This window comes from Cydia amplana, chromosome 17 (genome assembly GCF_948474715.1).
Source record: "Cydia amplana chromosome 17, ilCydAmpl1.1, whole genome shotgun sequence".
Taxonomy (NCBI): Eukaryota; Metazoa; Arthropoda; class Insecta; order Lepidoptera; family Tortricidae; genus Cydia; species Cydia amplana.
Window position 1 is genome coordinate 4,963,224 of NC_086085.1, and position 26,423 is coordinate 4,989,646.

A 26,423-nucleotide genomic window follows, 5' to 3' on the forward strand; every position below is an offset into this window, starting at 1 on the left:
TTGGTGAGACTTAGAGTCACGGCTCCAGGATATAGTATTGATGATATATCGAGGATGCCGTCAATGGCTGTTTAATTCCCGCTAATTGACAGTTGCGATAGTGTTACCTTCCGCAGGATGCGCCGGCGCGGCTCGCCTTGCTCCATTGACTGTCACATAGCTCTGCTATTCATTAATCTGGCCTTTACATTCACATGAATGGGCCTCGAGAAGTCAAAGTCAGAGTTCGCTATTCTCCAATTTATTAGAACAACATAAAAACATAGTAGGTAAGCCGAAACGATACCTAGTTCCTTTGGGTTGAATGGTTAGATATCGGTTGCCTTTGCAGCTTAAGATCCTAATTTTTAGGGCTCCGTACCCAAAGGGTAAAAACGGGACCCTATTACTAAGACTCCGCTGTCCATCCGTCCGTCCGTCCGTCCGTCCGTCTGTCACCAGGCTGTATCTCACGAACCGTGATAGCTAGACAGTTGAAAATTTCACAGATGATGTATTTCAGTTGCCGCTATAACAACAAATACTAAAAACAGAATAAAATATAGATTTAAGTGGGGCTCCCATACAACAAACGTGATTTTTGACAGAAGTTAAGCAACGTCGGGCGGGGTCAGTACTTGGATGGGTGACCGTTTTTTTGCTTGTTTTGCTCTATTTTTTGTTGATGGTGCGGAACCCTCCGTGCGCGAGTCCGACTCGCACTTGGCCGGTTTTTAGTAGGTATTCTCAGATCTTAGCAGCCAGGATGTCACTTCGAAAATGGTTGGTTTAGGAGGAAGGAATATCTACTGCGCAGAAGCGATATTCATCGGTCTCGTCTTGTAGTTATGCTCAAAATTATTAATGAATTCTTTCGCCAAACACCTTACAATTTGTCTGCGTAATACAACTTAACTGATACCACTAATTATATTTACCTCCTATATCTTTTCCAAAGCATGTAATTTAAAAAACGAGCATATATAAGTATTAGCTACTCTGCTCTTTGCTTATTGTCCTTTTTCAATATGAACATTACTCATTGAGATTCCCCTAAGAACCCTTGTATGATTTAGTAGTGTTATAAATCAGTCTGCAGCTGAAACAATGTCATCACTGTCATCACTGAACAAAATCATTTATTTATAGCAGATGCTGATGCTTGGTGCTTGGTTAAGCAGTAACATAGAGGGAAACCAGGAATCACAAAACAAGATTGCATTTTCTATTAATGTAGCCATTTATGGACTGATGTGCTTCAAAAACTTTGTCTTAATTTTTTTTTATCCTCGGTATCATTAGTTTTCTTTCTGTTAGCAAATCTGAACTTCTTACAGTATCTATATAATCACTACCTACATAGTATACAACAAAGTCGCTTCCCGCTGTCTGTCTGTCCCTATGTATGCTTAGATCTTTAAAACTATGCAACGGATTTTGATGCGGTTTTTTTTAATAGATAATGGTTCAAGAGGAAGTTTTATGTATAATTTATTAACCCGTGCGAAGCCGGGGCGGGTCGCTAGTATATGTATATAATTGGTTGAGTAGGATTAACCCTATCAAACTTGGAGGGCTTCAATAGGAGGAGTCAAGAGTGAAAATGTCGGTTCACAATTTTCCCAGCCCTTCTGGCCTCCAGTTCACAGCAAAGGTTCACAGTGGAAGGTCCTGGGGGCCTGTCTCGAGTCACGCCGGTAATTAACGCTCGGCTTTCATCTCCGCCCTTTTGTAAACGAGCCCAATCCCGTGGGACTGCTCGGGCGCAGGATTTAGTGTAAGTTAATAACGTTGAGCGATGCAGAAAAAAAAAAGCGTTTCTCAAAAGCTTGTAACTTGTAATACAAGCGGATGCCACTTTTTGACAGCTTTTGTTAGAAAATGACTTCCTCTTGTATTACAAGTTACAAGCTTTTGATAAGCAGGACAATGCTCGTGAGTTTGACTTCACGGTTAAATTACTGCTTGTAAGTTATGCATATTTCATGTACCAAAATGTCTATGTTTAACAAAACGATTGACAGGTAGAGAATGCCTTTAGGCATTAAGTCCGCCATTCGTATGTTTTTTGTTTGAACAATAAATAAATTATGGGTTATTCATAGCTATGATGGCATCCCTTATGCAGATATCTTGTTAAAGTTTCGTCACTTCACTGAGGTGCGTACCGACCGCTGTGCTATAATACCTACAACACGCATTACAACGGGTTTGATTTGAAAAGAAATTGATATTCTGTGCGATTTAAATTACTTGTAGGTATGGTAAGAATCGCTATGTATTCATGATATCGTCATAAGAGGTTTTCGAAACCCTTGCAGGAGGTATACTGACGTATTCGAACTTCAAGATATTCACAAGAGACGACACGTACTAGATCCATTCTAGATACGTTATAGTTTAGATTTCAACTAGTTCTCTTTTGCAGCTCAATTCGGCCAACCAATGTCACTTTTACTTTAAAATATCGTAGGAACGAACGATTTCCATTAGATATCTATTAGATGTGACTTGGATGAGTATCTCCAGAGTCGCGTAAATGTCAAATTTGACAGGCTAGATCTTAAAGATAAAGATAAAGATAAGATAAAAGATAGTTTATTCAAGTAGGCATAATTACAATGCGCTTATGAACGTCAAATAAAGCTAGGTAGACCGGCTCCAACCCTACACCTCTGCCCCGAGAAAATTTAAGTTTAAGTCGTTGTCGTATCTTGGTGATGTCTTGCTGCCAAAACCGTGCTGGCAGTATCCAATGAGGATTACCTGCACCTATGACAAAAAAATAGATATCTTATAGATGTCTAGTTCAAAATCCGAATCGGGCCCATAGTGATTCGTCTTAGAGGCGTATGTTGTTGTTAGAGGTGTTTTGCTTGTCTCGAGTATCAATTGAAAACGGATTAGCTCGATGCTTCTCTCGACTTGGGCCAAACCCAAATGTAGATGTTATCATCCCTCAGTTTACGGTTAGACACGAGTCCTTTATCGATAAGTTTATCGACACTTTTATCGACCGACCGTCCGTCGGAGCCGAAAGTGTTCAGATTCATCGTTTAAATACTATATGTTACCACAACTATCTACCCGTCATTTTACAAAACTAGACTTTATTGTGAAAGCAATAAGAACGTTGAAAACTGCAAACCTGAAACGCAACAACAATGTCATTATACTATTTAAATGTCGCGTGTAAGTTAAGTATTTAAAGAGACATTAATGGATATAGCTTTATTTATATTATTCTGTTTGGAGGAATTAAATAAAGTTACCTAATTAATTCCCGTTTAGGAAGCTATTTGGGCACTTCTCCGATATAAAAACCGAAATTCGCAAATTGCGGGGATCTTTCTCTTTTACTCCAATGAAGGCGTAATTAGAGAGACAGAGACAGATGCCCGCAATTTGCGAACTTCGATTTTCGCGGTTATAGCCCAGGCAATCCTAACCCCAGCGATTGACAGTTGACACACTGAAGTTTTTACGAAATCGCCTGCCATTATTTGACCTTCCAACACTTCCAACCTAGAAGAGAATATTAATCTCGTTGGAATTAGTTCGCTTTCCTGCATTAATATAACAAAAATTTAAATAATTAATTATGTATTGTTTCAGATCGCTGCTGTTGGCAGCCATCGTTATAAGTAATTGTATTACATGGACCGCGTCCAGGCACTCCTACACACACAATGTAAGTAACCGAATTTCAATTTAGTCCATACAAACAATTAATAGGTAATTTATTTATAATACATCGCAAATCATCATAATCTTACTAGCGTTGTCCCGCCATTTTGCCACGGCTCATGGAAGCCTGGGGTCCGCTTGGCGACTAATCCCAAGAAATGCATTAGCCACTAGTTTTTACGAAAGCGACTGCCATCTGACCTTTCAACCCAGAGGGTAAACTAGTCCTTATTGGGATAAGTCCGGTTTCCTCACGATAAACGATAGATATATCACAAATAATAGACGCAAATTAATCTAAAAAAAAAAACGATATAGGTAAGTACTCAGTACAGTCAGCATCAAATGTAGCGAATAGAAAAGCGTGAGTTAATGAGACGAGAAAAGTTCAAAATTGGGCAGGTCTTCTTCCAAAGAAAATGTAAACATTTCCGGCCAGTAAACTTACCTACATAGTCTACCTACCTATATTGTATTGTATGGCCAGTTTAACGAGACCATTCGCCGGCCTGTCAAGTAGGCACGTGTTGTTTGTTTGTGCCCGACATAACGTGCGCAGGATTGCACGGGACACTATTTCCGACGTTGAACGAGCACTCGTCTCAGAACCAGTTACTGTGGTGGTGGTGACCTGCCATCGTGGCCGTCACTATCTCACATAATGCATGTTCAATCATCATAAATAGTCGGGCGAAAAAAGTTGTCAGTAGATAAAAAGCGCGAAGTTAAAATTTGCTATCACCTCTTCGTGGGCGTTTTTTTTTGTTGTCTCCTACACTTTTTTTTCAAATTTGGGATTTTTTATGTTATTTCTACTCAGAATCACGAGCTCTTTCTATCCTAATAGGAGAAAAAAAGTGTCCTAAGGTTTTTATTTCCATTACGTCACCATTTTTCATAGACTTTGTATGGCGGTCGCGGAATGGAAAGATCGAAAAATGTATGGAAATTTCGGGACACCTTTTTTCTCCTATTAGGATAGAAAGAGCTCGTGATTCTGAGTAGAAATAACATAAAAAATCCCAAATTTGAAAAAAAAAAGTGTAGGGGCAACAAAAAAAACGCCCTCGTGTCAACGTTTGTCAAATTTGCCTCCTTTTTCTACGGACAATTTTTTTCGGTACCCAGAGGGTCTACCGCGAACCACGTTGGACATGTTGCCTCTCTGTCGCACTAGTAAATTCGTACATAAGTATGACATAGGCAACACGTCGAATGTGGTTCGCGGTAGGCCCACAGACTATGAGCTCGATACAGCTAGATTTAACGACGAGATTTTTTAGATTTTGTTACGGTTTTGAATTTGAACTGGTTTTGATACGACCTCGACGATCGTTGCCTTAAACTTCATTTCGCATGCACTAATCAGCGTGAGCGATTTCAAGGTCGTGTCAAAAATATTTAAAAACTAAATAATACTAATATTAATATTTAAAATATTTAAACAAGTATCCTATAAATCGGGGGTTCAGACCCCGGCGCCCCAGCTCGTACCAATGAGTTTTTCGGAACATGTACGAAATATCATTTGAAATTTACCAGTCGCTTTTCGGTGAAGGAAAACATCGTGAGAAAACCGGACTAATCCCAATAAGGGCCTAGTTTATCCTCTGGGTTGGATTGGAAGGTCAGATGGCAGTCGCTTTCCCGCTTTCCAGTCGCCCACGCCAATTTCTGGGATTAGTTGCCGAGCGGACCCCAGGTTCCCATGAGCCGTAGCAAAATGCCGGGACAACGCGAGGAAGAAGAGAGAAAACAAGTATCCTATGAAACCAGTAGGTACTGAATTGAGCCTACTGCCTACTCGAAAGCTAGCTAGCTTTCGAGTAGTCAGTAGTAGGCGTTTGTAATAGCGGCTCATCTGAATGTCAGCGCACAACGGCCGGCCGTGACTGCCGCCTTGACCGCGCCGCCGCGACGGCCCAATACATGACTGTTTAGTTTATTACAAACTTTCCGATTTCAGGGTTCCGTAAACAAAAGCAAGCAGATAACGAAAAACACCAATTAACAAATTTAATTCACCAATTAATTGAGTAGTAGCGAACTATCCGAAAAGTATTCAATCAAATATCGTCAAATCTGATTGTATGTTGATATTCTGGTCCGCAGACCAGACCAGCTATCATGGTCGTATTTTTATCACCTGTCATGCTATGCGTCACTTTCGCACTTACACATTTGTTAGAACGTGACAGCCATGGTGACAAATGATAAAGAGCCGGCCATCATAGCCCTACAGTACCAGTATGCTGTGCGAGCAAATTCGACTAACGTTCAATTTATTTTAAATTGTATAAATAGGTAGCTACAAGAAAAGGTTCGGTTAGCACAGTTCAGCCAGAACTCAAAATGGGTGATTCTCATTTTGTAGCTCTCTTAAAGTCCTCTATCATTAGCCTCATGACCACACTGACAGTACCCTGTATAAATATTATCATCTTGTTTGATAACTACCATAACTTTATTACACGTAGTAGCCTGATCACATACTTTCTCTTTACACTAATCTACCTTAATTAAGTTCTTAACCACGGCTTATCTGCCGACGGAGTCGTATAAGAGTTAAAAGAGTTTTGTAAAGCTACAAAACACGCCGCGGCTGGCTAATTAGTTATCTTTAGGTACAACGTTACAGGGATAAACACCAGCACAGAATAGATACGTTAACTGAATAAAAGATAAAGATAAAAGATAAAATTTATTTGACAAATATCCAAAATTTACAACAATCATAATACGCTTAAAGTTACTTAAATGTTATACATGTACAATCATGGTTTAGGTAAACATTAAAAATAAGATCTTGTAAGCAAAAGTGTAACTGGCTCTAACATATTTTACATCAATACATAATAGTATTTTATGCAACCGTTGTTTAAGAGAGGTCAAAAAAGGCGAGTGGCGTGAGTAACAATTTGAGGCGTAGCCGAAAATTGTTAATAAAGACGCCACGAGCATTTTTTGACTCAGTTAAACAACGTTGCATACAATACTTTTTCTACGACCAAGCACTTACTTTGAAATAAAATTGTAAATTTAACAAATATTTTTAATTCAAGAAGTAGCAAAAATGGAGGGTACGGGCGGGAAAAGAATGAATGAAATAAAATAAAAACATGTCTATGGTTCACTTATTTGTCAGAGATGACATTTAAAATAAGGTTGGCAACACTGTATTTCATTCAACATTTTTTAAGTGGTCATTACACGAAGTATCGTAAAATCGCCAAAAAGATACTGCGTGTATGCACAAATTCTTTTTTGGGGAATAGACTAAAGACTTGTCTTGACAACTATAAGGTAGGGTTTTAAAGGTGTGTGCACGACCCTTTAAATGTCAAATAAAAGTACGGGAGTAGAAAAACTAAGTAACTTAATTAAGGTTAGAATGTCCATATGATCCATTTCTAGTGCAGTTAGTTAAGATATAAAATAATATATGTTAAATTATACATTTCTGGAATGTTTTAGTGGTCATAGGTACATATAAATTAAATCTAAAACGTTGGGTATTATGTATTTTAAAATTAGAAAATTTTATAATTAATTATTTTTTATATAAATAAATTCCTTATTTATCCTGGTTTGTCGTTAAAAAAAATTAGAAATTATTTTGGGATGAGACTTAGTTTAATCTGTAGCTTTAATCGTATAGTTTAAGTTTTGTATGTAAAACTTCTTCTCGCCCTCATTTTTTAGGGTTAAAAAAGAAAAAACGGAACCCTAATACGATCACTCGTGCGTCTGTCTGTCTGACCATCCGTCTGTCACAGCCTATTTTTTTGTATATCAATTTTAGCAACCAAGACTATAATATAGTACCAGACATAGTGACATAGATCTGGGGGCACGGTAGTGCCCCCGCCAAGACGAGCAAAGCGAAGCGCAAGGGCACTACTACCTTTTCTCGAAGCGCTTCGTCGTTTTTTTGAACCCTCATAACTTGGGTTTGGATTATACCAGATAAACAAAATTCTCGGGATATGATGTCAATAGTGGACTTATTAAACATAAAAACTGACTGACTGACTCACTCACTGTTGATCATCAAAACCTCTAGGGTACTTCCTGAAGTCCTAGGAAGCTGAAATTTGGTATGTAAGATAATATTAGTACACAAACAACAAAAAAATTCAAAAACTTGAAATTTTTTGTCCCTAAGGGGGGGAAAAGGGGGGTGGAATTTTGTATGGGAAATCAATAACCGCTGAACCGATTTAGTTGAAATTTGGTATGTAGATAGTTTTTGTAATGGGGAATGGCATAGAATAGTTTTCAACCCCAAAATCACCCCGTAAGGGTGAAAAGGGTGTGGAAAAAGGCGTTAGGGGAAAAAGAGGGTTGAAGGTTGTATGGGGAATCAGTAAAAAGCAGATTGTATAAAAGATGCCCCGAGGTACGTATTTCAGGATTTTTAATAGTAGGTCCTTAAATCACACGCGCAACCCTTTAAATTAGGGGATGGAAGCAACTTACAAAAAGAAGTGAAATCCCACCAAAAACATTTTCATGTAAAATGTTGCCAAGACGAAACCATAAGGCTCGCACTGACAAAAAGTTATCAGATCTCTTGTAGAGCCAAGCTTCTAACTCTACGAGTACAAGCCCTAACTTCACAAACTCTACACCTTAGTCAAAATATGTGGCTTGGCCGTTTCGTTACTCCAAGAACTATTGTATTTTAAAAAATAATGAATAGTGAATACATTTTTCACCTTACGTCCATGTGACAGTAGCGAAACGGTCAAGCCACATATTTTGACTAAGGTGTAGAGTTTGTGAAGTTAGGGCTTGTACTCGTAGAGTTAGAAGCTTGGCTCTACAAGAGATCTGATAACTTTTTGTCAGTGCGAGCCTTATGGTTTCGTCTTGGCAACATTTTACATGAAAATGTTTTTGGTGGGATATATGTTACTTGAATGTTCATATATCCCTAATATTTCAGAATGTCATTTTAAAATGAGAACGTAACATCGATAAATCGATTGTATGACGGCGGCTACGTTCGTGTGACTCTTAACTTATTCATTCCACTCAACCTTTGGTCGTCCCAAAACTTATAATAAACTTTATATATTAAGCAATCAACCATATACGCGCTTTCCCGAAGTACAAGTAAACGTAGTCAGGCTAAAAAAAGTCAGAGGTAATAAATAAGATTAAATTTGCTTTCGGTTTCGACATAACGTCGGTGAAGATTGAACATTTGGACAGCCAGCGTGAGACCATGTGAACATCGCTCGATTGAGCAGGGTTGCCAATCAAGGCTTCTTTATACTTTATATACTTAACTGATTTGCTGGATCTTACTATTAATACAGTAATAAATGCTCAAAAATGCGTATGTAATGCTCAAAAATGTATTGCGGTATATTATTGATAGTATTGACAAAGTTTGCATTTGTATCATGTTTGTGTATTAAAGCTAAAAGAGAATATTTAGAAGTTAGTACGTTTTGTTTTAACTTTTAAGGATTAGATACTTTTATTTTAAAAGAGTTTTTCTACAAGCAATAATAAAAAAAACTGCACACTTGAGCAGACAGCGAAGCTTTTTGAAATGGTTCGCAGTTGGCGTGGCGCAGTCTCTCACCTTAACAATGTTTATACTTTCTTAATAAAGAAATTTTATAAAGACACTAACGATGGGTTAATAATTAGGAGTGTAAACTTTGGCATGAAAACTCATGAAAGTTTTCTTTAATTAAAATTAATCTAAAAGTATATAAAAACTCTAACATGACAACCCTAGTGACAAGTGAATAGTAAGCCTGTGAACAGCCATAAATCTAATCAGGGATGGCGCTACGAACTACGATTGATGAGAGCGTTCCACCGCAGCGGGTCATCCCGTTTAACGGACTATTTCAGGAGACGTACTTACCAAAAACTGTACTATATCGTGACAAGCCTAGTGACAAAACAAGTGACAAGTATTAAGCCTCAATAGCCATACATTTAATCAGAAATGGCACTACAATTGAAGAGAGCGTTCCAACGTTGCGCGTCATTCCGTTTAATGGACTAATTCAGAAGAGAGATGAAAGCATGCGATCCTTTTTATGCCTTATTGCAATTATTACACCTCGAATATTTGTACTGTAGAGATTGTCAAACGGTAACCAAGTTGAGGCTCCAAACTAAACATGTCATCAGCAGGAAGCATTCGAGCCGACAAGTCCTAGCCTCGTGTTTATCCAGGTCCGACCAAACAGCGCAATCAGCCTCGAGTGCACTCCACAAGATGTGGCAACTTGTGGTTTATTTAAACGAACACTGCAGCGGTATTTGAACTTTAAACGTCTGAATTTGATTTTGATATTGAAATAAAACTGTCCAAACGGATTAATACCGCGTATACATATGAATTTAAAATAGATACTTCCCGAGTCTCCCATTGAGCACGAAAGTTGTAAAGGCTTCGAAACGCGAGGGATGTAGGTATGTAGTTCAAATTCATTATGCGCGATTAGGATTATCCGTTTACAGAAATAAATCATCATCATCATCATTGGCCCGTAACATCAATAAATTGATGGCTTATACAGCGTCCATAAGAGTGCGGCACTTCTGCAAATGACTAGTCAGTCCAATGCGAGAATAAATAATACATACCTAGAAGACAATATTTGTTTTGATATTGTTTGTAGAAACTCTGTGTGCAGCACGTTTGTAGCAATTTTAAGTGAAGGAGATGCGCTGAGTAATATCAGATCAACATCAAGATCAAGAATAAATTATTAAAATTACTTAGATTTCAAATGCCGCTTCTAAGCACGAAACGGCCTGACATCTGACAGTTAAGTTATTCAAATGTTAGGGGGAAATTAATTACAATATTATTGAGATGTAAACATAGGCAGGGCTAGACTAGGCACAGGCCTTCTATCACCGATTTGTGCTCAAGCTTCTGAAGGATGCATGCAGAACAAATATTTGAAATTTGAATTTTAACAACAACGGCATGGCGGCAACTATTAGGAGGCAGCAAGGGAAATTAATAGCATAGGTAGATCTAAATTTAGATTTCAATACTCGTAGAAAATATCTGTTTTGTATTTTTTTTCTAGTTTTAGGTACCAATTTAGGTAGGTACCTAGGTTATACCTTCTTGCGTCCTCCTCTGAACCTATTTTTATATCACGTCGCGTCGATGGCAAATTATCATAGGTATGGGTCAAGTATTGGTAAGTGGTTACCGTAGCCTATGGACGCCTGCTACTCCAGCGGTGTCAAGTAACATAACGCGTTACCGACCTATTAAACTCCTTTGACGTTGCTTTAGTTCCAACCATTTTATAGGTACATCTCATTTAATTCCGTAGAAACTCTCACTCACCGTTTATTCACATCTGAATAGCATACCCACCTGTGCGCTGGCGCAGCCATTCCTAACAAGTTGTTTATCCTCATAATATTGTATTAAAACGGCGCGACGACCGGCATTTCACTATAGCGCGCTTGGTGGTCTGTTGCTTTTGACATAAAAAAGTAAATTTTGAGAAAACCGGGGGGGATAGGTTAGATGGTCTAATATTTAGTGATGACGATGACACATGTTGAATTTTATAACAAAATCTGAGCAATTTATCACAATAAATTTCAAAATTTAGGGGAATTTTATCTTCTAAAATTTAAAAACTATAGCTAATATCTTAGGGGTATGGTTACGACCAAATTAACACAATATTTACATTTGTTTTTATAACAAGTTCCTGGAACTGGAAGACTTAATTGTAATTCGAACTTAATTTCTTGCAGATTTCGCAGTAGTCGGGTTTTGTTCTTATTTTCTTTACTTTGGAACTGGATATTCCCCGCAGAGTGTTAAGTTGTCACTTTTAATTAGATACACTGTTTGATATTGGACGGGTGGTCCCTTGTTAAGAATAATTGTCAAGAATTTTTATTCATCGGCGAATATGTAACATATAATAAAATTCAATTCAATAGTTTCATTGCCCAGGAATGAGTATTACTACATACTATCGACTATAAAATTACAAGTTGGTACCTACCTACGTTATATTTATATACTCTGGCATACCGACCTTGTCAGCAGAAAAAGGCGCAAATTTAAAAAAATGTAGTGTTCATAGAAGGTGACATTAATGATGTCTGTAATTAATTGCAAATGCAATGCAGAGTTAGCGTGATCCAACTCTATTTATTTAAATTTTATTGTACAATATAATAACAAAGTACAAACGGACTTAATGCCTATACATATAGTTTACAAAAAGCAATTTCTAATGATTACCGTCTGTTACCTTCCGTGATTATTTCTCACTTGATGGCTTCATCGGAAGATCAGCGCTGGAAGTCGCCAGCAACATGCTGAGATGGGGCCATTTCGTGACACTTTATTTTTCACTATGTTATTTCTATGTATGTCTTTTGTCTGTGTGTGTTTACGAATAAAAAACTAGGTATTCTATTCTATTGTTTTTAATCACCAGATATCCGGCCACCGCAGAAGACACAGGCGACAGGGCGCCGGGCAGTACTTACCAAATTCATACGTCATCCCTGGAGGGGAGGGGAGTGAGAAGGGCTGGGGCCCGTGGGGGAACCCCAGCAACTGCTCGCGGCCCTGCGGCGGCGGTGTTGCCAGCCAGAAGAGGATATGCCTCATAGAAGGGTGAGTTCGAGACCCCCAGAAGGGTAAAAATCCGGAAAAAATGCGCCTGATGTTTACGATTATGTAGCGGCAATGAAGTTGGCAATTTGATGTCTAGTTGTTTAGTAACACTCATTGAAATTCTGTAATATAGAGGCCCAACGGAGCCGATATGTGTTATTGATAAAGGCTGCTTTAATATATGTAGATTTAAAAAAAAGTTGGCAATTTGTTATAATGCGGCAAGATCTTACATAATAGCGGAAAAAAAAGACACTTTATAATAAGACGTTAGAGTTATACCAATTTGAAACCGAGGAACCTGTATGCGATCATATCTAAAGACGAAAACACAAGAAAAACAGCTACCTATTTACCCAGTTTGTGTATATAAAATTACTTTAGAAGTGAGCGTAAGGGCTCTGGGGAGGGAGGCGCAATTTAAAAATGCTTAATGTCTACGTAATGTGAAGTTCATGAGTATTGGATATTTACTTCTTAAGGGTTTTTGTCTTTCACCCCTACTACGAGTACATCTCGTTTTATCAAGGTCAATGAGCGAATTATGTATTTTAACTGCGACTCGAACTCCCAGTAAAATAAAAGAGCAATTTCAGGTCTGGCGCGAGCTGCACGGGAGGGGACACGAAGTACTTCTCATGCAACACGCAAGATTGCCCCGAGCAGAGCGACTTCCGCGCTGAACAGTGCGCTGAGTTTAACGACAAATCCTTCAAGGGGACCAAGTACAGGTGGGTACAAAGTCACTTGGTCTTATGTGAACTGGGCAGGCGGTGTCACGGAGTTTTGCAACACCATAGAGAAGTATAGGCAAGAGTGCTCACTCCATACATCAGTTTTGATACCAAAAAGACTATTAATTTCAGTGTCTACGTCTAGCATCGAGTAGCGAAACTATAGTACTGGTACATCTATTGTCAAGTAGCAGTACTGACAGTTCCGCTACTCGATGCTAGATGTAGACACTGAAATTAATAGTCTTTTTGGTATCAATACTGATGTATGGAGTGAGCAATCTAAGTATTTTGTTCTCTATGGCAACACGCAGGACTGTCTTGAGACGAGCGATTTTCGTACAGAACAGTGTGCGCTGATTCAACGACAAAGCCTTCAAAGGGACCAAGTACAGGTGGGTACAGAGTTACTTGGTCCGATGTGAATTGGGTGGGCGGCGTCACGGAATACTGCGACAGTCTGAACTGTCCCGAGACGAGCGTCTTTCTTGCGGAACAGTATGCTGTATTTAAATACAAAGCCTAAAGGGAACCAAGTACAGGTGGGTACAACACGTCAGTGGAATCATGACATCAGCAGTTTCAGCAGCAGTGAGCAGTGGATCCGCTGCAAATAGCGCAGACGGTGCCAGGAAATACAGCAGGCTCTAACAGGCTATTTTATTTATGTTGAGGTGAAAAATGGAAAGCCTCCGTTTCTAGAATGATAGTTTAACTCTACGTCTCATAAATGATTTATAAAAGCTGTATTTTCGTGATTTTATTTAGGAAAGTTAAAACTAAAAATTTTCTGAATTTAGTGCTAAAATGGAGCCCTCTAAATTAATTTCAAACAAAAAATCAGAGTGCTTCAAAGTAAACAGTAAAACATTTTGTAAACGCGCGATTGATTTATTTTAGTTGATATAGAATTTCGTAAAGTAACCTTTCTTCCCCAGTTGGGTACCGTACACGAACGGTCCCCGGCCGTGCGAGCTGAACTGCATGCCGAAGGGCGAGCGGTTCTACTACCGGCAGGCGCCGAAGGTGACGGACGGCACGAGGTGCAACGACGAGTCCTTCGACGTCTGCGTCGATGGCTCTTGCCAGGTAACTTTAGAACATACTTCCCAGGGTTCATTTTGTAGGTACGAGTAAATAGGTTTTTTTATGCTTTTCAAGCGATTTACCTACATAGCAAGTCTATGAGCAACTATCAGCAAGGATAATAACAGAAGCGACAACGTTTATAAGTTATTTCAACCCTTAAACCCTTTCATTAATGAAAACAACATTATCCGGTGCGTAGGACCAATGTTTGGGTTGCGGGTTGGCAACCCAAATATTGATATTAAAACGTCCGGAGAGTAGTTGCAAAAAATGTTTATCGTGGACAATGTAACATGATAACAATGACGACCACTCTGAAAATTGTGCACAACTAAATGATGAAGCAAGTTGTATTAGGTACATATTTAGAAGCGAACATGCAATGACGATGACGGAAATTTTTTGAAATAGATAAATTTTCCTCGTGGTGAAACTTTCCTTATCCATGAAGAAAATTTTGTTTCAATTTCCCAGAATTTTGCAAACTTTATAAAATATCTGTGCTTACGAATTAACTAATTGTATGTTCTTCTAGCCAGTGGGCTGCGACATGATGCTGGGGTCCAACGCTCGTGAAGACAAGTGCCGCGTGTGCCGCGGCAACGGGACCAACTGTCACACCAACGCAGGCCTTATCGACAACCAAGATTACACCCAAGGTAACCGGTTGTCCGTGGACCCCTGATGGTCTTTGGTGGTCCGAGAATTCATAAATATCGACCGACCGAATCATCAATCCTATTCGAGGTCTCCAGAAACGGCGGTCCATTTCCATCCCACTTGCACTTGCATTTGCATCCCACTACTCTTTTGGCGCTTTTTGATAAAGACGTAGTGCTTTTAAATGTTTGCTTTTAGAACTAACATGATTTTTTGTTTTGTTTTTCAGGGTACAACGACATTCTTCTCATACCCGAAGGAGCAACAAATATTATTATAGAGGAGATAGACAAATCCAACAATTATCTTGGTAAGTCCTAGCACGACGCATTTTTTCTTATCCTGCTTACTCGTATAACTAATCCTAATATATGTACCTACACTATTACTTACACCAGTTAGCTAGTTAAAGACAGCAAATCCAGTAAGCTGTAGCTGACGAGGATATAAACGCCCTTTTTGAGCTTACCGCTGACCGCTAACAAGATGTCGTTATTCGATTGTTGGCAATTTTCACAATCTGATCAGAATCTGTAGCAAAATTTTGATCACAAGCTCTCGTTTTTAGCTCTCCGATCAAAGAAGGACAACAAGTACTACCTGAACGGCGACTACCAGATCAGCTTTCCTCACACGATGCAGATCGCCGGCGTGCCGTGGCATTACGAGCGCAGCGTGCAGGGCTTCGCGGCGCCGGACAAGCTGCGGTGCTTGGGACCCATCAACGAGCCACTTTATCTCTCGGTAATACTCGAACGACTAGAATTTTTTTGGGCATCGTGGCAATATCAGCGTCTAACGGTGATTGAGATTGCACAAAACTTTCGCAAACACCTTGGTTTGTCAACCAACGATTCCATTCCACCACTATACATCACGGCCCGCGGTCCGCTTTCTATCAGGCGGACCGAATGCTTGTTTGCCACTAAAGTAGTAAAAAAGAATTGAAACTGTTCACTGATTAGCGTAATGAATTGACAGTGAGTTGCTGATCACTTCTTCTGTAGAACCTATTTACCATATAGATAGAAGCAGATTGAGTTCTGACTTGTAGGCCACAATTAGGCATGTTCAGCATAACATGTCATGTACTTATTAAACCCCTAGTTTCTCAGTGTATTGAGTAAACAGAAGTAACATGCATGTTCTGGTTTCCAGCTGCTCTTGCAAGAGACAAACGTGGGCATCAAATACGAGTACAGCATCCCTAAGGACCTGGCGCCGCCCACCAACACCACCTACACCTGGACGCATGAGGAGTTCTCGCCATGCAGCGTTAGTTGCGGCTCAGGTAATGATACGAATAATTACTCCAAATTATGCACCAACTCAACCAACACGACAAAAGCCTAAAAACTTGCTATACCATGAACCTTGTTTTGACAGATTGTAAAACACTATAAACTCATCATCATCATAAAGACTAATCTTGATCTAGGCACCAGGCGTTACTGTGGGTTTCACGTACTTGTAGAAACAGTAGGTACCTAATAAAATAATATGGCATGTGTTTTCAAGGTTTCCAAACCCGCAACGTGACATGTCGGACTCGCGATGAGCTGGAAATCGTGGACGAGAGCCTTTGCGACGCAGGACTCCGACCTATCGCCAACGAGACCTGCCAACTGGCTGAGTGCATGCCGGAATGGGTGCCGAGCCCGTGGGGGCCCTGCTCCAAGCTGTGCGGCTCCGGCGGCTCGCAGTCGCGCTCCGTGCAGTGCCAGAAGATCATCTCTAACGGGCAAGTCAAAATAAATATTTTATTCCATGCAGTTCCTACCGAACCTCAAGGTAGATCTGTACCAACATATCACTGTCTTCGCTTTGCATAAAAGTCGAAACATTTTCTTGGAGATGCACTTTTAAAAAGTTCTTACCTGCATTAAAAGTCAGGTCACACCGGAAAAATATGCACCACGTATGTCTAAAGCTTGTAGGAGCTGCAGATGGCTGCGTATGCATCCAATGTACGGTTTATCTTATACAGTAGAGGCAATTCTGTTCAGCTTAAAGCTAATAAGGTCTACTAAGATCTTAATACCTGCTATTATAGCTTTCAGACGTTTTGGGATTTAATTGTAGGTACCCATCGATAGTGGACGAGAACCAATGCTTCAGACGGCTGGGTGACAAGCCCGAAGAGCACCAGAAGTGCAACGTCAACGCCTCCTGCCCCACCTGGTTCACTGGACCTTGGAAACCTGTAAGTGTATCCTCTAATGAAAGTTGGAAAGCTCAAGTACTTGTTTTACAAAGTCCTTGTTTAACCCTTAAATGTATTATGATGTAGTACATGGTATACTTTGATGGCCTCAATATGCATATATAATTTTTTAATTACTATGTTTATTTTCTTTATTTTTCCCACAATCTATACAACCTCTCTATTTCAATTTATTAGGAAATTAGGTATACAAAAACATGCATTTAAGGGTTAAGATTGTTTCCCTTTACAGCAAAATTATATGGCCCTTTTTTTTGCCAAACCAAACATTAATTTACTGTATTAGATTAATAAAGCCTAAGAAACCATTTTGAAGGTTTGAAATGAAGGCACGGTCAACTTTATTAATAACTAACTTTTCTTCTTCAGTGTGACAAGCTGTGTGGCGACGGCAAGCAGACGCGCCAGGTGGTCTGCCACAGGAAGACCAAGGGCCGCGTGGAGGTGCTGGTAGACGAGAGCTGCGAAGACGAGAAGCCTGCCGCGGAGCAGCCCTGCAATATCCACCCGTGTGATGGTATCGACTGGGTTATATCCAACTGGACCGGGGTGAGTACCTGCTCATCATTATATACTTGGAAACAATCTTGTACTTTAAAATACACGCTCCCCTGCTCTTAAACATGTTACTTCACTTACAAAACGGCCCTTGAGAAACAAACATAATCAGGGGTCGGACAAAAAGTGCGGATGACGTCAAACCACTTATAGGATGATTTCAAATAGTATTTTTGATTTTCATAAACAATTATCACTTATCATTTATCAACCTCTTTATTAAACGATATCGCCACTTGAAATGAGTAAGTACGTTTTTGACTGACACATTGTCAATCAGATGAACAATAAATTGACTTCGTTATTGTTTAGCTATTGTATCTTCACGATTATATTTAGCTAAAATGTATATTTACTAATGTATAAGAAAACGCTCTAAAATGTCATCTGTACTCGAATATTGTGGCAATTTTCCGTTTTTGGAGGTACGTGACAAACACGTATACTGCTCTTGCTGTAATCAAGATATACCAACGAAGAAATTTATTTTATTCACTACATCACCCTACCACCTGTATTATTAATTCCATGGATTTATTTACGATTATTTTGTTACTTCATTAATACTACTTTGTTACTACATGTCACACGGAAGTTTAAATACAAACTCAAACATTATCCTGTGTGCAAGATTACGTCATTTTTACGTCATCGGCACTTTTGTCCGACCCCTGAACATAATTTTCATCCCACTGCTGTTGCTGCCAACATGCAGTCACTAGTTGACAAAAGAAAATCGGCTGCGCTGATCTAGGTCATCTAGGATACCTTCTTAGGGTACCTATTAGGTTAATTCTATTTAAGCTGTTATTAAGTTACAAGCCCGCATTTAGTCATGACCATTTGTGGAAATAATAATTAAAATAAATGATAACTTTTCCATGTACAAAAAGAAACAAACTACAAAAATAAAGAAAGGGACAAAATTACATTAATTTAAGGACTTTTCAAGAGCATAATTGTAGTCTGTATGCGTACAACCTTGGGACCCCAACCATACTAGCTTGTCTAGCAAACTAAATTTAAATATTTTCTTCTAGTGTGACTCCTGCGTGTCGAAGTACTACACTCGTGAGGCGCTGTGCGTGACGAAGGACCGTCAAGTTGTGGACTCGGATCTGTGCTCGTACCATCGCAAGCCGGAGCTGCAGAAACCGTGCGACGAGTCCACGCTGCCTGCTTGCGAGTCGCAGTGGTATTCCACACAGTGGAGCAACGTAAGTAACGATTACCTCTACATTCATCATCATATCAGCCTTTTATCGCCCACTGCTGAGCATAGGCCTCTCGTCGAGTACGCCACTTATCCCGGTCCTGAGCCAATCAATTTTCCCTTTTAAGAAAACTAATTTTTTTTCTTTTTTTTTATTATTGAGAAACAAACAGTCTTAATAAACATATGAGCAACTTAGCTAATAGCTACAAATTGATTCCTTTATAGACCTATAGTTTCCTAATTTACAAATTGTATCGAGGTACAATTGAAAAATAATAATGTAAACTTATATTACCTACTAATTGTACATAACAAATGCTTAAGCAAGAGAAAATACTTAAATAACAAGTGCCTACTATCGGGTTACTTAATGTGAATTATTATGTTTTGTGTCAAAAATTGCTTTACTGTGTAATTAAGTTAGTTAGCTGTAGCCTTAGCATACAGTTAGCATGTAGTTGTAGTTTTCGCTCCAATATGTTTTCATGATGAGCATACATGCTTTGGATGGCATTCCCAACCAAAACCTGTATACTGAAAATAATTATTTCATCTCTGTTTTGTGTGCCTAATTTAATAAATAAAATAAAATAAAAATCTCATCCAGAAGTGACCTCTACATTGTTATTATAATAGAGGGATGGCATTTCGAAATGGAGCTACACGAGCTCTTTAGTTTCAAATTTAAATGTTATGTAGTCAGTTTATTTAGCGCTGCGCTGCTACGTCATCCATTTTTGAGTTCCGAGTTTTTGTACGCGAAGACCTACCAACGAAAACTCACATCGAATGGGCCACAATACCACTCAAAACAAATTTAAGAACCGTTTACGCAGCAAAAAGGTCCATTTTGATAACAAAAGCGCAACCACCGGTCCTCTATTTTTTTTTGGACAATGTTCGTTTTTCGCTTGTGTCAGTAAACCTTAATTTTTTTTTCACCTAGTGTTCCGTAGACTGCGGCGAAGGCGTGAAGACGCGCAAGGTGTTCTGCGGGTTCTTCGACGGCGGCGCCGTGCAGCAGGTGGACGAGGCCAAGTGCGACGCCGACTCCAAGTACAACGACACCACTCCGTGCGAGGTCCCGGCCGACAACTGCCCCGCTATCTGGTTCGCGGCCAACTGGACTGAGGTGGGTTCTTATAATACCTATCTGTACTGACCGTGCGGTAGGTCTGCCGTGCTATGGCCTTTACAAGAAGTTGACTAAACCAAGTGCGATGCCGACTCCAAGTACAACGACACCACTCCGTGCGAGGTCCTGGCCGACAACTGCCCCGCTATCTGGTTCGCAGCCAACTGGACCGAGGTGGGTTCTTATAATACCTGTCTGTACTGACCGTGCGGTAGGTCTGCCGTCTTATGGGCTTTACAAGGAGTTGTAAAACCAAGTGCGATGCCGACTCCAAGTACAACGACACCACTCCGTGCGAGGTCCCGGCCGACAACTGCCCCGCTATCTGGTTCGCAGCCAACTGGACCGAGGTGGGTTCTTATAATACCCGTCTGTACTAACCGTGCGGTAGGTCTGCCGTCTTATGGGCTTTACAAGGAGTTGTAAAACCAGGTGCGATGCCGACTCCAAATACAACGAAACTACGCCGTGCGAGATCCCGGCGGACAACTGCCCCGCTATCTGGTTCGCGGCCAACTGGACCGAGGTGGGTTCTTATAATACCTGTCTGTACTGACCGTGCGGTAGGTCTGCTGTCTTATGGGCTTTACAAGGAGTTGTAAAACCAAGTGCGATGCCGACTCCAAATACAACGAAACTACGCCGTGCGAGATCCCGGCGGACAACTGCCCCGCTATCTGGTTCGCGGCCAACTGGACCGAGGTGGGTTCTTATAATACCTGTCTGTACTGACTGCATGTGCGGTAGGTCTGCCGTGCTATGGACTTTACAAGAAGTTGACTAAACCAAGTGCGATGCCGACTCCAAATACAACGACAACACGCCGTGCGAGGTCCCAGCCGACAACTGCCCCGCTATCTGGTTCGCGGCCAACTGGACCGTGGTGGGTTCTTATAATACCTGTCTGTACTGACCGTGCGGTAGGTCTGCCGTGCTATGGCCTTTACAAGAAGTTGTTAAAACAAGTGCTATGCCGACTTCAAATACAACGACAACACGCCGTGCCCGGCTGACTACTGCCCCGCTATATGATTTTGTCCTGGAGATGCTGGCTTGACGTTGTGAGGGATTGCTATGCGTGCCCAATGGTCACACAGGAAATGATGCCAGGCGTTAGAAGTGTGGAGAAAATACCAGAAAGCGGGCGCTGGGCTCTGAAGTAGGAGCTGAGGACGCAACCCGGATAAACTCTAAGATGAGAAAGAGAATAACCGGCTCTTATTTTATTTAATTTCTTAACGCGCATCATTAAATTTATGATTGTTCGGTGTTCATGGCCTCAAAATTATACTTAAGAGTATAAGATAATTTAATCGTATACTTGTTATGTTACAGTGCACGAAAGAGTGCGACGGCGGCGTGCAGTACCGTAAGGTGATGTGCCTGAGCGGCGGCAATGCGTCCAGCTCTTGTCCCGAAGCTGACATGCCTGACGAAGAGCAATCCTGCAACCCTGAGCCTTGCAACATAGGTAGGTTTCTACGGGTTTTTGTTGTTGGTATCATTACAATCTTAAAAAAATTGGGTGGGTTAGGTTAGTAGAAATCTACCTTTAACTCGAAATTCCCCTAAATTATATCCTTTTCTTTTCTAATACCGTCTTTAGGCAATCTATGCTATAATACTCTGCCCTTCACGCACAATTGCCATAGCTATTGGAAAATCATAGAAATAATCCAACATTTTTAAATATAAATAGGTACTGATGCATTTTTTTCACGCTATTTTTACAGACGAACTGTTGTCCGTATCATCAACGACTGTGATGGATGATGACGATTTACCCGACTGCGAAGAGGAAGAGGAAGAGGTTGGCGCAGAACTGCTAACCAGCACCTCGGTATGTACTCTCTGACAAATCATACTGTCATCATTTTGTAAGATAATTAAAGATTAATAAAAAATCTTATTGCCCTGAGTTCAAGAAGATGACGGCGGACAGAACATTATGCAGTAACTCTGGCTGTCTACAACATCAGCTACCAGCGCCATCTACATCAGCTACCAAATTAGAATCACTTTTTTCTTAGAATGTATACACTTTTACGTTAATAACTCTTTAGTCTAAAGTATTTCTTCCGGCTGTTTTCTAATTCAATATGTTTTCAGCTCAGTGATATGATGTTCAGTGACGCCTCATCTACAGCAGGTAATCTTTGAGTTATTATTACTTATAATAATAATAATATATAATATGGGTTTTTGATATGACAAGGTAAAGAATATGCGCCCAAATAACAGTTTTTCTCTATTTACAGAAGGTTCCGGGGCCACTGAAACGGAATTCGACTTCACCTCTTTCTCAACCGTAACTGGATCAGGTATGTATGGACAAATTTTTTGAAATGTCTTTCGACTCTTCATCAAATTTTGATAAAAAAAAACCATTTATTTTTCGCCATTTACGTAGGTAATAATAGGCCTTTACCATCTGTGTCAGATGTTTAACCAGCATCCCGGTTACGACACTTGTGTTCGTGGCTGTATAACTGTAAAATAAAGCCCTATACGAGAGTACCTAGTATAAATTTGGTCTTTGTTTTTTTTTCCTATTCATCAAGAAGATTTTTAGCAGTTACACCATTGATACTGGTGATTTACTTATTTACTTATTTTTTAGATATCACTGAATTAGGCTCTGGCGAAACTGATTTAACAACGGAGTCTGGATCTACGGTTACTGGCTCCGATTTGACAGACGAGACCGGCTCAACAAGTTCGACTGAGACTGGAGAGACCTCAACACCAGGCTCCACAGACACTGGCTCAACAGTCTCGGGCAGTGGTGAGTACTAACGGAACCAATATAATATAATCATGAAGAATATGAGAATATCAAATATATTTGGCCTCTCACTTTATGAAGAAGAAGAAGAAGAAAGCATTTATTAGCAAAATATAACATAACCTTAAAAACTAACAAAGAGAACACAAAATGAGAGGTTGAGCTAATGGTCCTCACTCAGCTAGGTGTCACGGTATGAGCCACATGGCACATTCCGCGACGCTGATTTTCAGTAAGGGCCAGTGGATGGACTAGGTGGCACTCAGTATAGGTATTACAATGTAGACCGTCATTATTTGCAACGAACCTTATTTATAATTTGACAATATTTATTGTCCACGTTTCATGTTATTTACACCTTTACACCAATTAGTGTTCATTCAAATATCTTTTCAGATACCACTGGCTCGGGCGAGACTACGGAAACATCGTCAGGGTCATCAGGCTCAGACTTGACCGAGGGCTCCACAGTGGCCGGTGAGACCACGACGCCGGGCTCCACGGTGTCAGGAGAGACCACAGTGTCAGGAGAGACCACAGTGTCAGGATCTACGGACAGCTCTACTGGAGTCTCGAGCAGCGGTGAGTACCGTCTATATTTCATAGACCATCAGGCTCTAACTTAACTCATACCTTCTAAGGAAGTCTAAAATATCCCTCAGATCAACCTTCAAATACAAACCCGGGACAAAATTTGATTGATAATACAAAAGTATGTATGTATTGTAGGTGACACCTCTGCCTCGGAATCTACCTCTGACTCCAGCTCAACGGTGGCCGGCGAAACCACAACAGCCGGCTCCACTGTGGCTGGTGAAAGCACAACTGCTGGGTCAACAGTGTCTGGAGAGACCACAACCCCTGGATCCACAGTCAGTGGTTCAACTGGAGTCTCAAGCAGTGGTGAGTAACTATTAAAGAGCAAGTTCTTTAACATTAGCCTATAGTCTATAGAAATCATAGACAATGATCTCTCTTTTTTATGAATAAAGAACTTGCTTACAGATAGAGACAGCATTGTCGATGGTTTTTATAAATATAAACACCTAGTTTGATATCTTATTTCCTGATGAAACAATGCCTCGATATGCGTCGATTATTATTATTATGTCGTATGGCTTTATTCCTGAACAAAGAATTACACTTAATTTACAATTTACACAGAAATGAAATATTTACAATTTAATATCTAAATTGAGTAGCCAATCCCTTGCTTCAGTAGCCAACCCCTTGCTTCGATATGCGTCGATAATTAGGAAGCAGCAGATAATTATTTAATTCAAATAACAAACGTCTGACCACGCTAAGTTTTTATGCCAAGTGCTAGGTCGATATTAGTGCTGCTATCGCAAATTAAGTAGGTCAGAGTCTACTGTTAAATTACAAAAACGAATCCTAAAAACATCATTTTGATTCAGATGCTACCAGCTCAAGCGAACCTACTGAAACTACCTCAGAAGAAACTACGCCGACTAGCTCAACTTCTGACTCGACAACGGATAGCTCAGAGACCACACCTAGCGGAGAGACGACAACACCCGGCGGGGAGACCACTACACCCAGCGGGGAGACCACTACTCCCGGCGGAGAGACCACTACACTTGGTTCAGGAACGACGACCTCTGTGGCAGGAGAAACTACAACGTCTGGCTCTAGCGAGGCTACATCTGATGGATCCACAGTCTCAAGTGATGGTGAGTAAAACAATCGGCATTAAGTGTTATAAAATTATGGACATGAATACTTAATATTAATTAAAATTAAACGAATGAACAATTGCATAGAACACGTTCCTACAAGTGTAAAGCTACTTAACACCAAAATCGCAGCCAACCGGCACCAGTCATGGCGCTGGTTTTAAGAGCAACCGAATTTTAATCGATAGGTACCCTCTTGCCCCCAGGTTCATCTACTAGCCCTGGGGATATCAGTTCCACAACCGAGGGTGGTACTACACTTAGTGGGCCTACCGAAACTGGCGGTTCTAGTGAAACTACTGAAGCTGGCGGCTCTTCGCCCAGTGGAACTACTGAAACTGGCAGCTCTTCGCCAAGTGAAACCACCGAAGTTAGCGGCTCTTCTCCTAGTGGATCCACCGAAGTTAGCGGCTCCTCGCCTAGTGAAAGTACCGAAACTGGTGGTTCATCCTTATCTACAACGGAGGGTGTCTCCGGCTCGACAGACGGAGGCTCGTCGACAACTACCGAAGCTGGTGAGACTACTCCATCGGGTAGCACAGGAAGCGAAGGTTCCACAGAATCAGGCGCTACTGAGTCGACTACAGAAACCGGTTAGCATATTTTTATTAAGTATTATTTATTTTCCCTAGTCCCAGATTTTGTGCGTGGGGCTTAAGGCTCCGTTAACGATTTTAGAGCCAAAATGTAAAATTGATAGATTTAGTCGTTGAAATTGTACTCCTTTTGTTACTTAATATCTAAATAACAAGTATTGGTTTCTATTGACACGTCTTCTCATCTTGCCTTTTAATAATAAGGTCCCGAGCGTGCGTCACCGGCAATATATGACGAGCAGGGGCAGTTTTTAAAAATTCATCAAAAAATTATAGTTATAAATTATAAAAAATTATGTATAAGAACAGTTTCAGGAAATGTTGTAGATTGTTTAAGTATCAAAATTACGTTGAAATTAAGTCGATTTTCACGAAAAATGTTCACGTGTTATGAAGTAATTTCTGGTGAAAATTGATTTCGTCTAACTTTCATTTACTCTTGTTCAATATCATATAACAAAAATGTAGTCTATGCAAGTTGGAGTATAGGATATGTGTAATACATAATTACCATTTTTAGCAGTCCAAACTTTACGGAATTTACAAATAAGATCGACTAAATCAGTGCTTTACGCGCGTTTATCTAAACGTCCATCAGAAAAAAAATCATTACTAATTTAGTGAGTCAGTTTTCAAAAAAATGATCTGTACAAATGCAAGATAAGAAGACGTGCTAATAGATACCAGTATTTGTTATTTCTATTACGTAACAGAAGGTGTACAATTTCATCGACTAAATCTATCAATTTTACATTTTTGCGCCTAAAATCGATACCGGCCTCTTAAGCCACCTCAAAGAAAAATACTGTAACGTTTGAACTTTAAACTTTTAAGGGACTAGGTACCTACATAATTTGATTTAGAGAAATTTGATTTTTGACCATTATGACCATTTTCATAGGTCAATTTCACATCCTTCCCTGGTTGGTTTATAATGTCTTAAATTACTTATTTTATTTTATTTTATTTTAGTACATGGAAAAGCAACAGCGCACACATGTCCAGAAATTACAATAGAATCACAGAGCCAATTATAGGTTCTAATATCTAACTGTAGTTTCTTTTCAATAATAACACTTTCTCACGCAGGAACCGGATCTACTGACGGATCTTCATATGGTTCAACTGATGGAACTACCGAATCTGATGAAAGTAGTAAGTACCTATAGTAACCAATTTTTGTCAAAAAGCATACTTGTTAAAAATTATTATTACTATTCTATTTGACTGAGCGAAACGAGACTATGCTAATCAGTCGTCCGAAACGCGCTCTCTTGACAGCCATTGACATAGATATCTAGGGACTGGCTTTACGGGCAATAATAATGACGCATGACAGGGGCCAGTACAGCGGTGTGAAATCGCTACAACGCGATTGGTTGATGAGTTCACATCAAGCGCGCGATTGGTTGACGAGTT

General features: G+C 40.0%; 1 protein-coding gene across 1 annotated transcript in view; it reads left to right on the plus strand.

Annotated features, from left to right (window-relative positions):
* Positions 1 to 26,423, plus strand: part of LOC134656046 (papilin) — a 143,320-nt gene that overhangs the window by 84,558 nt on the left and 32,339 nt on the right. Inside the window, exons 2-26 of the mRNA XM_063511562.1 lie at positions 3,595 to 3,670; positions 12,129 to 12,310; positions 12,907 to 13,041; positions 13,983 to 14,133; positions 14,669 to 14,792; positions 15,023 to 15,103; positions 15,362 to 15,537; positions 15,952 to 16,084; positions 16,312 to 16,534; positions 16,876 to 16,996; positions 17,387 to 17,566; positions 18,616 to 18,792; positions 19,738 to 19,923; positions 20,008 to 20,100; positions 20,142 to 20,276; positions 21,262 to 21,397; positions 21,660 to 21,766; positions 22,036 to 22,075; positions 22,185 to 22,247; positions 22,547 to 22,711; positions 23,108 to 23,293; positions 23,441 to 23,614; positions 24,130 to 24,405; positions 24,615 to 25,001; positions 26,094 to 26,159. Coding sequence (XP_063367632.1) covers positions 3,595 to 3,670; positions 12,129 to 12,310; positions 12,907 to 13,041; positions 13,983 to 14,133; positions 14,669 to 14,792; positions 15,023 to 15,103; positions 15,362 to 15,537; positions 15,952 to 16,084; positions 16,312 to 16,534; positions 16,876 to 16,996; positions 17,387 to 17,566; positions 18,616 to 18,792; positions 19,738 to 19,923; positions 20,008 to 20,100; positions 20,142 to 20,276; positions 21,262 to 21,397; positions 21,660 to 21,766; positions 22,036 to 22,075; positions 22,185 to 22,247; positions 22,547 to 22,711; positions 23,108 to 23,293; positions 23,441 to 23,614; positions 24,130 to 24,405; positions 24,615 to 25,001; positions 26,094 to 26,159 — 3,773 coding nt within the window. The remainder of the gene's footprint in view (positions 1 to 3,594; positions 3,671 to 12,128; positions 12,311 to 12,906; positions 13,042 to 13,982; positions 14,134 to 14,668; positions 14,793 to 15,022; positions 15,104 to 15,361; positions 15,538 to 15,951; positions 16,085 to 16,311; positions 16,535 to 16,875; positions 16,997 to 17,386; positions 17,567 to 18,615; positions 18,793 to 19,737; positions 19,924 to 20,007; positions 20,101 to 20,141; positions 20,277 to 21,261; positions 21,398 to 21,659; positions 21,767 to 22,035; positions 22,076 to 22,184; positions 22,248 to 22,546; positions 22,712 to 23,107; positions 23,294 to 23,440; positions 23,615 to 24,129; positions 24,406 to 24,614; positions 25,002 to 26,093; positions 26,160 to 26,423) is intronic.